Genomic DNA, 14,392 nt, shown 5'->3' with positions numbered 1-14,392 from the left:
TGGAGATTGCCAAGCCCCTGGCCGCCCCCCTTTCTATTCAATTTTTGTATTCAACCGCATCCAAAACACACTGCTCCCAATCCATTCCCATCCGCTTCATACAGCTCCCTCTGGCCTTTCACCACTGCGCCCCTCTGCAGCTTCATTTGAACTCCTCAGCCGTCTTCAGTAGGCTTGTTCCCGGCCGGTACAGTACAGGCCTTGGTGTTCAGAGCATTCGAGCAGCAGGTTGTCATCAAGCTTACGATCGAACTTCTTATCGCCTGGTTTGATTACACCATCGAGGTGCTTCCGGGCGACAAAGCAGTTGGACAGAATGCCCATGTACTTTCACTAGCCGTCAAACAGTTTGTCAAAGAAAGGACGTCTGCCGCGTGCCATGCGCTTCAACGCAACTATGCACAGAGTTATGTTGAGGTTTACGTGTTGCAAGCCTCTGAGTTACAATGGACGACCATACAAGCGATACATAACGAAAGCAATCTCCGATGATCAAGGAAAAGCTTAGATAGAGACCCTTGAGAACGTGTGAGAGAAAAGCTGGGTATCTTCCAACTCCTATATAGAGGAGAGGGGTCTGTTGCTGAGCGACTTGGGCAGTCAAAGTGAGGACGTGCCCTCCTTCTTGGCATCAGTGTCCCAGTGAGAGTCAGGGTGCTTCTCGTCAGCGTGGTCCGAAGAGCTGTCTGCATGAGCAGCGCCAGTCTTTCCCTCGTCGATGCCAGCAAGACGAAGAAGACCAACGTCGCGCTGGGCCTGGAGCATCATACCAGCCTCCCACTGCGAGCGACCAGAGTTGTCACCAAAGACAGCGTCAAGCTCATCAAGAGTCTTCTGCTTGGTCTCGGGAACAAAGAATACGATGTAGCCAACACCAATGATACACATGATGCCGAGGAAGATAAAGACACCGTAAGGAGCAGCAGTGATGAAGTCAGGCGTAGACATGGCAACAGCAAAGTTGTTGAGCCAGTTCGAAGAGGCACCGATCGAGACACCTTTGGCACGAAGACCGAGAGGGAAGACCTCGGCCACTATGATCCACGCACAAGGTCCCCAACTGAAGCCAAACGCCATGGCGAAAATCCAGATGAAGGAGCATGCGACCCAACCAGCAGCCTTGTGGGCAGGCCAGTTGTCACGGCACGTAGCAATGATGATGGCGACGACAAAGTGGCAGATACCCATGATGACGGCACCAGCAATCAAGGTAGGCTTGCGTCCCCAAGTGTCAACGTACAGGACCGCAGGGATAGTGGCGAGGAACATGACAACACCGACAACACCTGAAGCAAGGAGCGAGATGGAGCCACCGTCAAGACCGATCTGTCGGAAGATGAAAGGGGCGTAGTACAAAACAAAGTTGACTCCCGTCCATTGTTGAAACACTTGACGATGATATAAAGGATAAAGTTGAAACCAGGTCAGCTTTCTATACCTTTATATATATATATATATATAGCTAGGTTCAGATACCGTCGAGGTTCTAGGAAACTTACGCATGACGAGAACGGCGACCAGTGTTCGGCGAAGGTTGGCCGGGTTGACCAAGAGAGACTTGTACTGGGCAACACCGAGCTTGAAGTTGCTGCTTCGTGAGCCATCCTGGAGGTTGGGGTGGTCGTGAACTGAGACACGGTCTTCGAAGAGCTTCTGGGCCTTGACCTCGAGGTACTCCATCTGAACGAGAAGGTCGTTCTCGGGAAGACGACGAAGGCCGGCGATGACCTTGAGAGCCTCCTGCTCACGGCCCTCGTTGATGAGCCAACGAGGAGATTCAGGAAGGTAGAGGATACCGACGGCAAGGATGAGGGCAGGAGCAAGCTGGATGGTGGTGGGGACCAACCAAGCGGCACGGCTCTGTCCAATGCCCGTTCCACCGATGTACTGGGTTCCATAGGTCAACCAGTAGCTGATCATGATACCAAAGACGATAGCAAGCTGTCAAGATTAGAAGGAAGAGACGACACGACATGGCAAACGATGACGAGAAGATGGCGTTGGTGTCAGCAACGTTCGACATAAATGAAATGCAATGGGGAGAAAGAAAGAAAAGAAAAGAAGAAGAAAAAAGAGCCTGACGAGGTGCAAAGGGCAACTGTCAAGGAGTTGCTATGAGTCTCGACCTGTCAACTTACCTGCTGAAGGGCAACGAGCGAACCACGGATCTCAGGAGGAGCAAGCTCGGCGTTGTAGAGAGGGACTATCATGGAGAGCGAGCCAATCCCGACGCCTGTGATGGAGCGACCAGCGAGAATGTAGTCGTAGGAGCCGCCGCGTGTGCAGGCCTGGATGATGACACCGAGAATGAACCATGCAACACCAAAGACGACACACTTTCTACGTCCGATGGCATCCGAGACGTAACCGTTCATCAAGACACCGACCCAAGCACCGAGCTCGAGAATGGCAGTGAGAAAACCGGAGAGGGTAGGGTTCTGGATACCAGTGACACCACTGGCTTCAGAGAAAGAGTGCATGCTCAAGATCTGACCGAACATACCCTGGTTGTAACCGTAGATGAGACCACCCATGGAGGCAAAGACGGCAATGGCAAAGGTACGGGCGTTCTTGATGAGACCCTTGGCACCAGTAGCGCCGACCATCGAGAGACGGTGGTCGGCCAGGGCCTGGGAGACATGATTGAGCTCACCAGTAGAAGCTCCGCCAGGCATGATGGGCGATGTTTCCTTTTGTGTTTCTTGAGGAGAAGGTGGAAGGACAACAGAAAGGGGAAGGAGATGGGGAAAGGAGGTGGGGAAAGGACGACAGCAGGGGATAAGCGACAATGGGGGAAGGTGTGGGGGATCTCGACTATTTCTACTTTTTCTGTGTCGCTCTCTGACAGGCCTCAAAGAAAGCCTATACACGCACGCTTGCACTCGCTGTCAGCTGAGCCGAGAGGAGCGAGATGAGATGAAGAAGCGGATGAATGGGCAGTATCGAGGAGCGAGAGAGAGGGCGAGGGAGAGAGAGAGAGGTCGACGGTGCCGGAAGCAGCGGAACGGCGAGTTAGCCGAAGCGTAAGCATCCGAACAGAGGATTGGAAGGAGCCATGTCAAGAGAAGGCAAAGTGCGCAGCATAACGGTCGGAGTCCAAGTCGGTTTGACGACCTCTCTTTGCTAGACACACGAGAGACACAAGGAACAATAGTCAACTAGGGCAGAGTAGCACCTACAAGTGCATGAGCACGCCCACCAAAACATTGCAACCGGTTTCTCTTCCATTGAACCCTGAATCCTCTTTGCTTCCCTCCACTCCCCTGACGCTGTTCTTGCTGTCGTCTTGTAGACACGACTGTATGCTGTCTTGGCACGTTATGACGGAGGCGGACCACAGGTTGGGACTGTTGTCAGGCTGTCACTTGAACCACAACGAACAACGAACAGCGACCGAGTAGAAAGAGAGGCGGCAAAAAGAATATAATAAACAAAATGAATCATGAAAGAAAGCGCCGGCAAGGACGAGACAGAGATGGTCCACAGAGTAAGTAACACACACTTACACCCCCCCCACACACACAATCAAGAGCGCTTCAAGACAGACCTTGATACAGCCAGGTTTCATCTGGAAGAAGCCGCGCAAGTGGTCTGAACCCACACGTCCAAAAAGAGGCAAGTCATCCACCACATCACATCGAAAGTGAGGCTTGTCTGTTTGTGTGCAACCTCAGATCGCGACGAGGGTGGAGGGACCAGCTTAGAAGACCAAGCAAAGACACAGATGCCGGTCTGACCGGACAAAGGGTCGCTGGACAAAAGGTCGCTGGACACAAGATCGAGAGCGAGACCGGCGACGTTCAACCAAGAAAATGCCGACAAGTAGCAGGTCACGATGCGAGTTCTTGGTCAAAAACAGCATCACCGCATTGCACAGCAGAGCGCGACAAGCAGAGCATACCAGCCAAAAGGGAAGGTGAGTGTGAGGGTCGCCGGGCTGTTTGGAGACGGCGACGTTGGACAATGTGAGAGGGACTGACCTTTTGGTTGTCGTGATATGAAACTAGCGAGAGAAAAAGCACATCGAGCCGAAGCAGCATGGACAGATAAAGCGGGGCTTAGCCGAGCACACTCGTTAACCCCGTGCCACATTGGGGAGAAGCAAGGTTGAGACTACTGTCAGACTTTGAGCTTATGCTATGCTCTGAGTACAGAAAAGGGGACGCGGGACGTTGAGGCTAGGGCTAAACGCTTCTTGATCGACGTCATCAATGGCAAAGTTTGGCTTTGTTCACACGACCTGCCTGTTGATATTCAAACAGCCACTCACTCAATATGAAAGGCAACGATGGCCCCTTGTTCCCGCTCGAAGACAGCGAGCCCATGGTCAACCTATCTGCAAAGCGGTACACGGTACTAGACTTGCCAGCTGCCAGCTCTTCAGTTAGCCGCGATGATGATGTTCAACCAGATCACGCCTGGTCTGTGCCTCGTTTTTGAGATGCGCCGGATTAAGTGACCGTCTGACGTCCAAGCAGAGATGCTTTTCCTACTCGGCTCACCGCGCTCTGCGACCGACTGGCCAGCTCGAGATGACCGACTATGTCTTCAGGAACGTCTTTGCAACTTCAGTGTCAGGGTCATGAGTCTGCAGAAGCGAGCTTGGGTTATGAATTCCGTTGGGTTGAGGCTGGCAGTTAGGATATGCTTTCGGCTTTTGACATCCCTTTCCCCCACAAGTGCTTGTCAAAAGTGGCTTTCTGCGACCCTTGCCGCGGAGTTGCAATATGAAGCCATTCATGCTTCCCGATCATCAGACCTCTTTCACCTTGAACGTCGCCGGTCTACATTGTTTGCCTCTTCTGCCTTTGAAATCAAGTCCTTTCGTCAGCCGTGCTTGCTTGGCTTGGCAAGGTCAAATTTGGGGCTCCACCAAATGTCGTCGCCGGTCCATTCTCTCTCCTCTTCACACAACCCTTTCCCCGCCTTGCCCGCTTCTCAGTTCGGTGAGGACCGACATCCCCGCTCCTCACTATGACCCTCCAAGGTTCGCTCGCTTCAGCTCCTCGCTAGTTCCTCGATTGCTTTTGCGCGCTAGCAAGCCACCATCACGGCAATTTGCCAGGGCTCACTGACTTCTGCAGTGCTCGATCAACACCTTAACTTTCTCTCCGATGCGATATATGATGGCAACTGCTTCTACCTCGCCGGTCACTCCATCCACGCTAGATGGCTCAAAGACGTGCGAGAAAGAAGCACGGGACCATCATCTTCGCCATACCCAATCCGGGCGTCGGGTCCCTTGCTTCGCATCCTCAACTTGACACACGAAAGCTGAGCGCGTTCTTGAGCATCACACACATGTTTCTGCCCAAGTCCTGCTGATCATACAGTGTCTCGCTACGCATACCCAGCATGTGTTCCTCAGCTAGCACACCATCGGCTTCTCCTTTACGCAGAGAAGAGTCAGCTCACGAGATGCGAGAAGGGTCAGCATGACATCTTCAGACGAGTATTCTCTCCATCCTTCACACGCCAACTGATATCCAGATCCATTCCCTGTTCGGTGATACGTTGGACCTGCTTCAACACCAGCATAGTCTCTCCGCCCTTTGCAACGGTGTTCAGAAAGCGTCCAATCAGATTCGGTAAGTGCTTTCACAACCCGCGAGCATACATTGTACAGTCAGGGCCATCGTCGAGGCCCTCAATATGCCGTCTTCTGAGGCACAACCGGCGACGCTATCCTTCTCTCATCCTGCTTTTCAGCTTACTTTAGGTCATAGAGGCACATCATCCTGTGTCTGTCGCTGCAGAGCAGACACAGTAAAATAATACAATGTGAACAAGTTTGGTCCCGATCACTGGCGATCGGGGAGAGTCGGAGTACAATGTCACTGCTGCTTTAAGACAGAAACATGTATACTCAATTGACTGAAGGAATGTGGGGGGAGCCTAGTGCTCTCAGCTTGATATACAGCACACATGTAAACTGTCCCATAATTTTACATGTCACCATACATCACTCTAATGCTCAATAGCTATAAGTTGTATTGCCACACTGTCTGATATTGTCTGAAAGCCCTGCTTCTTCTCTCCAAGACTGTGGAATTGATATTGACATTGACTAAAAAAAAATTGTGCTATGAAGAAGAGCTGATTTTATTTTTATTGTGGGACAGTTTATGGAGCATGCTCCCAAATAGCAACACCACTCCATTCCTGACCTTGTGGGCTTTTGACTACAATGAAACTTGCAATGTAACTTGGTGGGCACCTTCATACACATCAAAAGTAGTGACATGGAAAGTTTCAGCTCAATCAGATGACTGTGAGCAATCTGGCAGCACTTCCAGTCTGACACCATCATATCTATACCATCATGCCAAAAACCACCCCAGAGAGGTGCCAATTGGCACTCTTTCACATCCAAAATGGGGAATCTACCCATTCAGTTGCTGAGCAACTTGGTATGAGCAAGTCTACTGTGAATCACATCAGCAAAAGCACCTCTGCTAATGTTCCAAAGTCAAAGGGGGGCCAGCTGAGAAAACTCCAGCCTCGTCATGTTTGCTTCCTGGATCACTATTTTGAGCTCAATTCAACCTCCATGGTCAGGAAAGCATGTCATGCACTGCAGGAGACATTTCAAATCAAAGTATGCCCAACCACAGTAAGAAAAGCACTTCATTACTGTTGTTACAAAGCATGAAGGTTAGTGAAAAAACTGCAGAGACTCAAGAGACATTACAAAGCCCATTTCAAATTTGCTAATGAGCACAAGGACATGACTGTTGAGGATTGGAAGAATGTGGTATGGTCCGATGAGACAAAGATCAACTTCTTTGGACTGGATGGTAAGCAGTTCTGTTGGATTAAGAATGCCAGCTTCAACAGCAAGCTTGTCAGGCCAATGGTCAAGTTTGGCAGTGGCTCCATCATGATCTGGGGCTGTATGACATGGGAAGGGGTGGGAGGTATGTGCTTGGTGCTGGGTTCAATGAATTCAGACCAATACATTGATATTTTGAATGACAAGCTTTTGAAAACAATCTCAGATTTGCAGCTTCAGCATGCATACACTGACATCACATTTCAGCAAGACAATGACCCAAAACACATGTCAAAGAAGACAATAACATGGTTGGAAAGCAATAGCATTAAGGTTATGCAATGGCCAGCACAGTTGCCAGACTTAAACCTGATTGAACACCTCTGGCACCATCTCAAAATGTGACTTTCATGGTATAGTATGATTGCAAAGTCCAGGGATGAACTGCTCAAGAGATGTGAAGCTGAATGGACAGTGATCACTCCAGAGACATGTAGGATGCTAATAGAGAGCATGCCAGACTGTATCAAGGTGGTTCTGAAGGCCAAAGGAGGGAATACAAAGTACTAAGGTGTTCTCAAGGAGTGCTTCATAAACTGTCCCACAATTAAAAAAAAATAATCAGCTCTTCTTCATAGCACAATTTTTTTAGTCAATGTCAATATCAATTACACAGTCTTGGAGAGAAGAAGCAGGGCTTTCAGATGATATCAGACAGTGTGGCAATACAACTTATAGCTATTGAGCATTAGAGTGATGTATGGTGACATGTAAAATTATGGGACAGTTTATGTGCATGCTGTATATACATTTGTGTGGCAGCTGCCAAAGGTGGGAGTACTCCTACCTAATGATCTACCATGACAACGAGCGGGACTGTGTTGCACCTGATCTCTTGTCAGATCGGTTCTACCAAATCTCTGATTAGATCGACCTCTCCCAATCTCTTCACCATCGGCTTACGTCACCTTTCATCATCATGTTGGATCGATACCTTTGTCATAAAATACTCGTGATTTTCGACGCCCCAATTATATCTCAGATTATTGGTCAGAAAATCCTCCGAGTTTTCATAAGATCGACTCAATGACATCTGTCATCCATCGCTGCCATTCAGTGAACCTCGTACAAGCATCCCGATATTGCAGCCTAAAGACCGCGTGGGAAGCATTACGTTCAATAACACAGCGCTGCTCTAGATAGCAGAAAACAATGCTTGATCTGCATTAGCCCATGGGTGCTCGCCTATCTGCAATTGTGGCTGTCGCGGACCCTTCAAACCCGCTGCCGACTCGATCTCACCCCTTTTTTTTTTTTTTTTTTTTTCCTAACTTCAACGACGCCGCATCGCCTGAGTGCATGCCAACTCGGAAAGTATCAAAGACCGCAGCAAGATCAATCGACTGAAAGCCGGCATGCTATGCGAACAGATCCGATCTAAGGCTGTTGACTGTGAGCTCCAAGAGTTAACAACAGAAAGGGTGGGGGAAGCAAGGCGAGGTCGAGATGGAGCCAAATCGCTAAAGCTTAAGCGAGCTGCAAATCCACAGGCTCGCTACGATCATGCTCGATGCTGCCGCTTTTGCTTCCAACCAGCCTCAGCAATCGTCGCCGGTCAACTCGGATCTCGAGTTGCTGATGCTCAAAACAACAGCACAGCAGAGCGCAGTCCATCGGTCTACCAAAGTGGGCCCCGCAATTCCAGATGATCTTTTCTTTTCCGTTTCTTCAATTTGCCTTCGATTTCATGTCCTTTTCTTTTCTGTGCCGCCGCGGTCAGCCGTCATCAGATAGGCCGATGGATGAGCTAGCAAACCTGTATCTTGCCCGCCAAGTGGAGCGAGACGATGCCGATGTTGTCCGGGTCAGAGCGGGTGGATGATGTCTGGGAAGGCTGTATCATGTCCTGCGGCGAGAGTTGGTGCCGACTCCGGGCATAAAGTTGCGTATGAGCTTCGAAATGTGTATGACAACAGCCGGCTGAGTGTCTTGCGTGTTTAAAGAGGCCTGCAATAGATGCTGCTTTCTTACTTGTTCGTGTTTGTGGGACGGGCTTGGTCGGTCGGGGCTTCAAGATGGAGTGCGAGACCTTAGGCACGAGACGATTACTGGACGTCAACCGTCAGCTCCTTCTCAAGAATGAACTTTCCCTCCTTGTACTTCTCCGCAGCAACGTACGCTCGATCATACTTCCAGCCGAGCGTGGTCTTGCACTTGATGCAGCTGATATCCCGTACTGTATGCAGACCCGTAGTCATGTGTCGATCCTCAGGCTCTCCCAAAGTAATGTTGGCGACCGAATCAAAGAGGTAGGCTCGACCATGCTGACCGTTGAAAGCGCGGCTGACGAGGTTCTCGATGATCGTGAGGTGCGTCTTGCACTCTTTGCAGCCAAAGATGCGTTGGCTGCAAAGGTATTGTTTGTGTGTCATGCCCATCTTGAGAGTATTCTTTCAGCGTCTCGTTACCGCTGTCCGTTCTGGCAAGTCTGTCTCCTATCAGCGAGCTGGTGTGTTAGGGTGGGCACCTCCAGCGCCAGCACGCTTGGTGCCGATGAGCTCGTGGAGATGATACAGTTTGCGCTCGAGCTCGAGCTCTTTCACGGCCTGCAAGTGAAGCGGACGGATGGCTGAGGAGAAGTGGATTTGCGAGTTTGAGGTTCAGATGATCTGACTGGCGTTGCAGCGATGCTTTCGACCAGTGCGCGAGACGGCTGAAGAACTGCTGTGATTGAATGACTGATGATGTTGTGCTGCTGCGATGACACTCGATTGAAAGAGAGATGGTGGAGGGAGAAGAGGCGACTAGACTTTTCGATTAAGCTTGTCAAGACTGCTCTTTCCGCATTCTGGCCAGCTAGGCGTTGCCGCTCTTTGCGCACTCCACAAAGTCACACAAGCAACCGTGACCACAATGTTTCTGTCTAAACCAGCAGTGACATCGTACTTCGACTCTCCCCGATCGCCAGTTATCGGGACCAACACTTTCCACAATTCAGGGTCCTGCCGCAACTGCACAACTCAGCCGCGCTCAGACCATGGGAAGTGGAGTAAAACTGAGCCGGCCGGAAATTTGATCGCTCGGATTTCGGACAAGCTGAACCGCCTTCTGCAACAAGGAAGCTTACCCACCAACCAACGGCCTTTTCGTCCTTCTTGCTCCTAAAGCTCACCTCCCGCTTCACCACGGTCGACGGTAAGCTTCATCAAGCAGGACTGCGACAGCATGACGTCCCCACAACCTCTCATGGCTCTCGCGCAATCCTTACGCCTGCTTGGCGGTGTAGCCAGAATCCCCGTTATAGTTTCAAGCCGCACCGTTTCTCGACGGAGCTTTCACGGTTCGACCTTAAGAGCAAGCGACAAAGGCAAGGCAAACTCCAACGATCTCAAAGGCTCCAAAGCAGCATTCACGCAGCGACAAATTCTCGATGAGCTCCGAGCGTCGTCCTCCTCATCCTCTTCTTCGTCTCTCTCCGAAGCTCAGCCTCGACCGAGGTTCAACGCAACCGCAGAAGCAGCTCTGGATGCAGCCTCAGGCTCGAGAGGCGGAGGCATTCCGCTTAGTACGGCTGCATTGTCCGTCGGCGGAGGAGAATTCGACTCGAAACCAACCCTAATCGACCGAGCAAGCGGACAAGGTAAACGGTGGTCGAAGCTCAAAACCGGCCAAAAAGTAGCTCGTGCAACAGTACAATCCTCACGAACCATGCTCATCTTCGGCGGCGGCGCTCTCACTTTTGTGCTTGTCTACGCGCTGACTAGTGAGCTGTTCGCTAAGAACAGTCCCACCGTTATCTACGCTGATGCATGCAAGCATGTACAGAACAGCAGTGGGATTGCGGAGCATCTTCTGAAACCGTACCGCTTCAGGACCTCGCCGGTTGACTCGAGCGGCTCGAGTGACTTCTCACCGCTCAACCCGCCTTCTGTGAAGAATAGGAGACGGTCAAGATCCGTGCCGTCGGTGTCATTTACGGACGAGAGAACCGGAGAGGAGAAGATGTTGCTGCGGTTCTGGATTGGAGCGAGAGAGAAGGGTGAGGATTGGTCGATTTGGCAGACTGCAAGGTATCAAGTGGTGGAGGCTGGAAAGTGGGTCGGCCGAAAGGTGACGGAAGGTGGTGAGTGGTTGGGTGAACAACTTGGTCTGGACGGTGCTGAGGATGCAATTGACAGCGAGAAAGCAAGCTCTTCTCCCAGCAACGCTTCGAGCGGGCCTTCTTCAGCGATAACAGCAAGCAACAGCGGGTCGTCGGACAACGCCTTGAGCAGAGCATGGAGCTCAGTAATGGGTGGGCTGACAAGTGTCGTCCGTAGCTCGACGGAAGCCATCAGCTCTCCGTTCAACTCTTCGTCAGCTCCCAAGTCTCGTCCAACGCTGGAGCCTGGAACATGGTCGTCCGGAGAAGTACACGCTGAGCTTATCAAGGATCAAGATGGCACGTTGCAGTACCGAACGCTGTTTGTCGACATTCCCAACTCGCAGGCTTTCACTCGTCAACGAGTTTGGATCATTCGGAAGCCAGGCGAGGTGCAGAGATGACCGACCAGGCGAGGTGCAAAGATGACCGACACATACTTATATCTCGCAATCAACACAACACAACATGAAAGCAACACCTCGTACTCGCATCGAATGTGCTGAATGTCTTCGGTGCTTGATGTGTTACTTGGGATCAAGGGCCAGATGCATAGCATGATTCGTTGATTTGGAGCAAGTTGTTGACTGTGACTTGTCACATACCAATTGAGAGAGTTGAGTAAAACTGTAGAAAAAAATGCATGTTAAAATTGCGGTACGAAAAAAAAAAAAAAAAAAAAAAAAAAAAAGCTTTCCTGCTCGTCCTCGTATCCTATGTGGAACCAGTGCAACGTCAACCATACACAGCAGGACAACGCTTCGTCTCTCAACGGACTGAATAAGCGAGACGAGGTAGATCACCAACGAAACATGAAAGTCTGTTGATCGACGTCATGTACCGCTTTAGCAAGCCTACCAAGAACAGCTTCCGAACAACTTTCAAGCCAAGTTAGGATTCCAGACAGGAGAGCTACGATGAGCGCTTTGACCTCGGGAGCTCTCATGGATGTTGAAGATTACGATCCAGTCCGATCTCAAGGATGACATAGATCCGATCTGACGGGAGATCGGGCAGAGAGAGAGAGAGAGAGCAGATTCGATCGGGGATCGGGCACAACTATGTCCCACTCGTTGCTATACCTTGTCATTAGGTAGGATGCACCCACCCTTTGGTATGTGCCGCACCTTTGCATATAAATCTAGCAGGGAGCTCGAGGCTCCTGCCACATTCCTTTATTATGTCAATTTAGTATAGTGTTTTGATCTTTAGCTTGAACACCGTACTTAGACTGATATCTCTCGATCATCGTCGCTAAGTGTCACTTCATTCAACAATGGGAGCTTCTGTGCTCCAACGACTCGACGGTACGCTCGGATCTGGCCCCCTATAAGTTCTGCTCTTGTTCTCCAAGAGTGCTTGGAGCCCGGAAGGCGAGCGCACGAGCCGGGTTTCACAGGCCCCGAATAGGTCCGTGAATGGCTTCATTAGTAAGTGCCGAGTGAAGCCATTCACAGACCTCTTCGGGGCGGCTTCACTCGGCACTTACTAATGAAGCCAGAAGGTCGTACACGCAATGCATCCGCGCTGCTCTTCTCTCGGACAGTGAGACGTTGGGTGTGAAGCTGCGAATCTACATAACGTCAAGTGTTGGTTTCAGAACTGTAGAACAGCCGAGTTGACATGTCACGAGCAATCCAACGCCAGCATCAAAGATATGCGCGGGCCAGCGTGTGAGGCAATTGTCCAGTACTGCACATCACAAAGCGTTTGACATGCGCGTGCCAAACATTATATTCCTCGAACGGCAGCCCCTTGTTGCTGTCATTCAACTGCTTCATCACTCCCTTCCTCCTTTCACTCTGTTGTACGATGCACGGCGACTTTGCTGTCTACATTCGGCAAGGATTAGGCTGTAGCTTTGACAAGAAGAGAAGGCGTTCGTTAGTACTACATGCCCCTGTTGCTAGACTCAATGCTTTGATCGCCGTACCATAGGCCCTTTCATCGTCTTGTCCATTACTGCACTTGCGTCCCAGAGATTCTTTCTAGCCACTAGCGCTCCTGAAGGGAGGGCGTTCGTTAGTACTACATGCCCCTGTCGCTAGACTCGATGCTTTGATCGTCGTACCATAGGCCCTTTCTTTTTTACCACACAGCGTCAATCATGAGCAAGCTACTGTGGCTTAGGGGTTTTGTGTGTCGACCAGGTAATTGGTCTACAGTCGATGACGGACACAGGACATGGTGCTGTCGCCTCCAAGCGTGTGCAGTTGCGATTGGTGGCGTTCAGTCTGTCAAGCCACCTCGGCAGGTGTGCGGCCTTGGCTTGTTGAGCCGCAGTGAACATCCCGCTTGTCCCGCTTGTCAGTATTGGTATCTCCGCTGTCACCTGCCTTGGGTGACCAAGTGAGAGGCAATGGTACGTTTGAAATCTACACAAAAGGATGAGGTCTTGCTCGACTTAAATATCGACCTCCTTCTTACGACCACCATCCTTTTCTCCACTCACCTCTCCAACCACCAGATAGCAAGTTGTCGGATCACTCATCCCTCACATCCAGCATACAACAAAGTCAAGATCAGCATACATCACCAGCAACGCTCGACAACAACTCAAGCAACCATGGCTCGCATCACGCTCTTCAACACCATCTTGGCCACCTTTGCCCTCATCAGCCTTGGCGCTTCCGCCGGACCCACGCCCCGCTCCACCCCCGCTCTGCCCGTCAACCTGGACAAGGAGGGCAAGCCAATCCAATTCATCAACTCGGTCATCGGCGATGACGAGGACGAGGACTACACTCCGGGCGAACTGGAACAGCGTTCTCTCCTCCGTCGTGGAAAGGACGACGATAAAGATTCCTCTCATGAATCCTCGGCCCTATCCCGCAAGCTTTTCACGCATGATCATGAGAAAGACGACAAGTCCTGGTCTGGCAACTTCAAGGTCACCTGGAACTTCTCTCCCGACTTTCTCAGCCCGCAATGCGGCGATGATGGAGAAAAGTGGCACCCGAAGGATAGCTCTCACGTCGGTACGGTGATGAAAAAGTGGGATGATGGACCCAAGTGCGGAGAGTTTGTGAAGTTGTGCTACGGATATCACAATCACTGCGTGGTGGTAAGGGTGTTTAACACGTGCACAGAGTGTACGGAGGATCATATTAATTTGTCCAAGTCAGCGTTTAAGAAGCTGAGCCCCAGTGGGACGTTGAAGGAGGGTAGTCTTGACGGATTGAAGATGTATAAGACCAAGCAGCCCTCCCCTTGGGACTTGGGGCTTTTTGGGCCTTTGAAGCTGTAAGGATAGAGAGAGATGATGGCTGAGGTCATGTTTGATGTCGAGGAGAGGTTGGGATGATATTGTCTGACCATTCGCGGCTGTATGCCAATTCCCAACGGCACGCGTTTGACATGTCGAGCCTCTTTACATATATAGTTCCTTAGTTTCGTCGTTGCTTTGCTTCCGTTACGTCTCCAAAGTGTCGAGAGCCGGGGGGGGGGTCGGGTTCTCTGTTGCCGCCGCTGCTGTTTCA

At 50.9% G+C, this 14,392-nt stretch overlaps 5 protein-coding genes across 5 annotated transcripts; 3 read left to right on the top strand and 2 right to left on the bottom strand.

Moving 5' to 3' along the window:
- Positions 1-600: 600 nt before the first annotated feature.
- Positions 601-2,675, bottom strand: UHO2_02802 (uncharacterized protein; the record flags this gene model as incomplete). The annotated part of the gene is made up of 3 exons (XM_041555590.1): positions 601-1,388; positions 1,500-1,941; positions 2,139-2,675. The coding sequence occupies 3 exons, from the start codon at positions 2,673-2,675 to the stop codon at positions 601-603; spliced, it is 1,767 nt and encodes a 588-aa protein (XP_041411524.1).
- Positions 2,676-3,442: 767 nt separating this feature from the next.
- UHO2_02801 (uncharacterized protein) lies at positions 3,443-4,440 on the top strand (the record flags this gene model as incomplete). The annotated part of the gene is made up of 4 exons (XM_041555589.1): positions 3,443-3,487; positions 3,558-3,643; positions 3,675-3,916; positions 4,283-4,440. 4 exons carry the CDS (start codon positions 3,443-3,445, stop codon positions 4,438-4,440), a joined length of 531 nt encoding a protein of 176 aa, XP_041411523.1.
- Positions 4,441-8,877: 4,437 nt separating this feature from the next.
- On the bottom strand, positions 8,878-9,210 carry UHO2_02800 (uncharacterized protein; the record flags this gene model as incomplete). The annotated part of the gene is made up of 1 exon (XM_041555588.1): positions 8,878-9,210. One exon carries the CDS (start codon positions 9,208-9,210, stop codon positions 8,878-8,880), a length of 333 nt encoding a protein of 110 aa, XP_041411522.1.
- Positions 9,211-9,997: 787 nt separating this feature from the next.
- UHO2_02799 (uncharacterized protein) lies at positions 9,998-11,317 on the top strand (the record flags this gene model as incomplete). Its single annotated transcript, XM_041555587.1, has 1 exon — positions 9,998-11,317. One exon carries the CDS (start codon positions 9,998-10,000, stop codon positions 11,315-11,317), a length of 1,320 nt encoding a protein of 439 aa, XP_041411521.1.
- Positions 11,318-13,479: 2,162 nt separating this feature from the next.
- On the top strand, positions 13,480-14,160 carry UHO2_02798 (uncharacterized protein; the record flags this gene model as incomplete). Its single annotated transcript, XM_041555586.1, has 1 exon — positions 13,480-14,160. One exon carries the CDS (start codon positions 13,480-13,482, stop codon positions 14,158-14,160), a length of 681 nt encoding a protein of 226 aa, XP_041411520.1.
- Between the last annotated feature and the right edge of the window lie 232 nt (positions 14,161-14,392).

The sequence above is a fragment of the Ustilago hordei genome (genome assembly GCF_900519145.1).
Source record: "Ustilago hordei strain Uho2 genome assembly, contig: UHO2_contig_04, whole genome shotgun sequence".
In the NCBI taxonomy this organism is placed as follows: Eukaryota; Fungi; Basidiomycota; class Ustilaginomycetes; order Ustilaginales; family Ustilaginaceae; genus Ustilago; species Ustilago hordei.
Note: the sequence above shows the minus strand (reverse complement) of the source record. Positions and strands in the feature narration are given on the sequence as shown.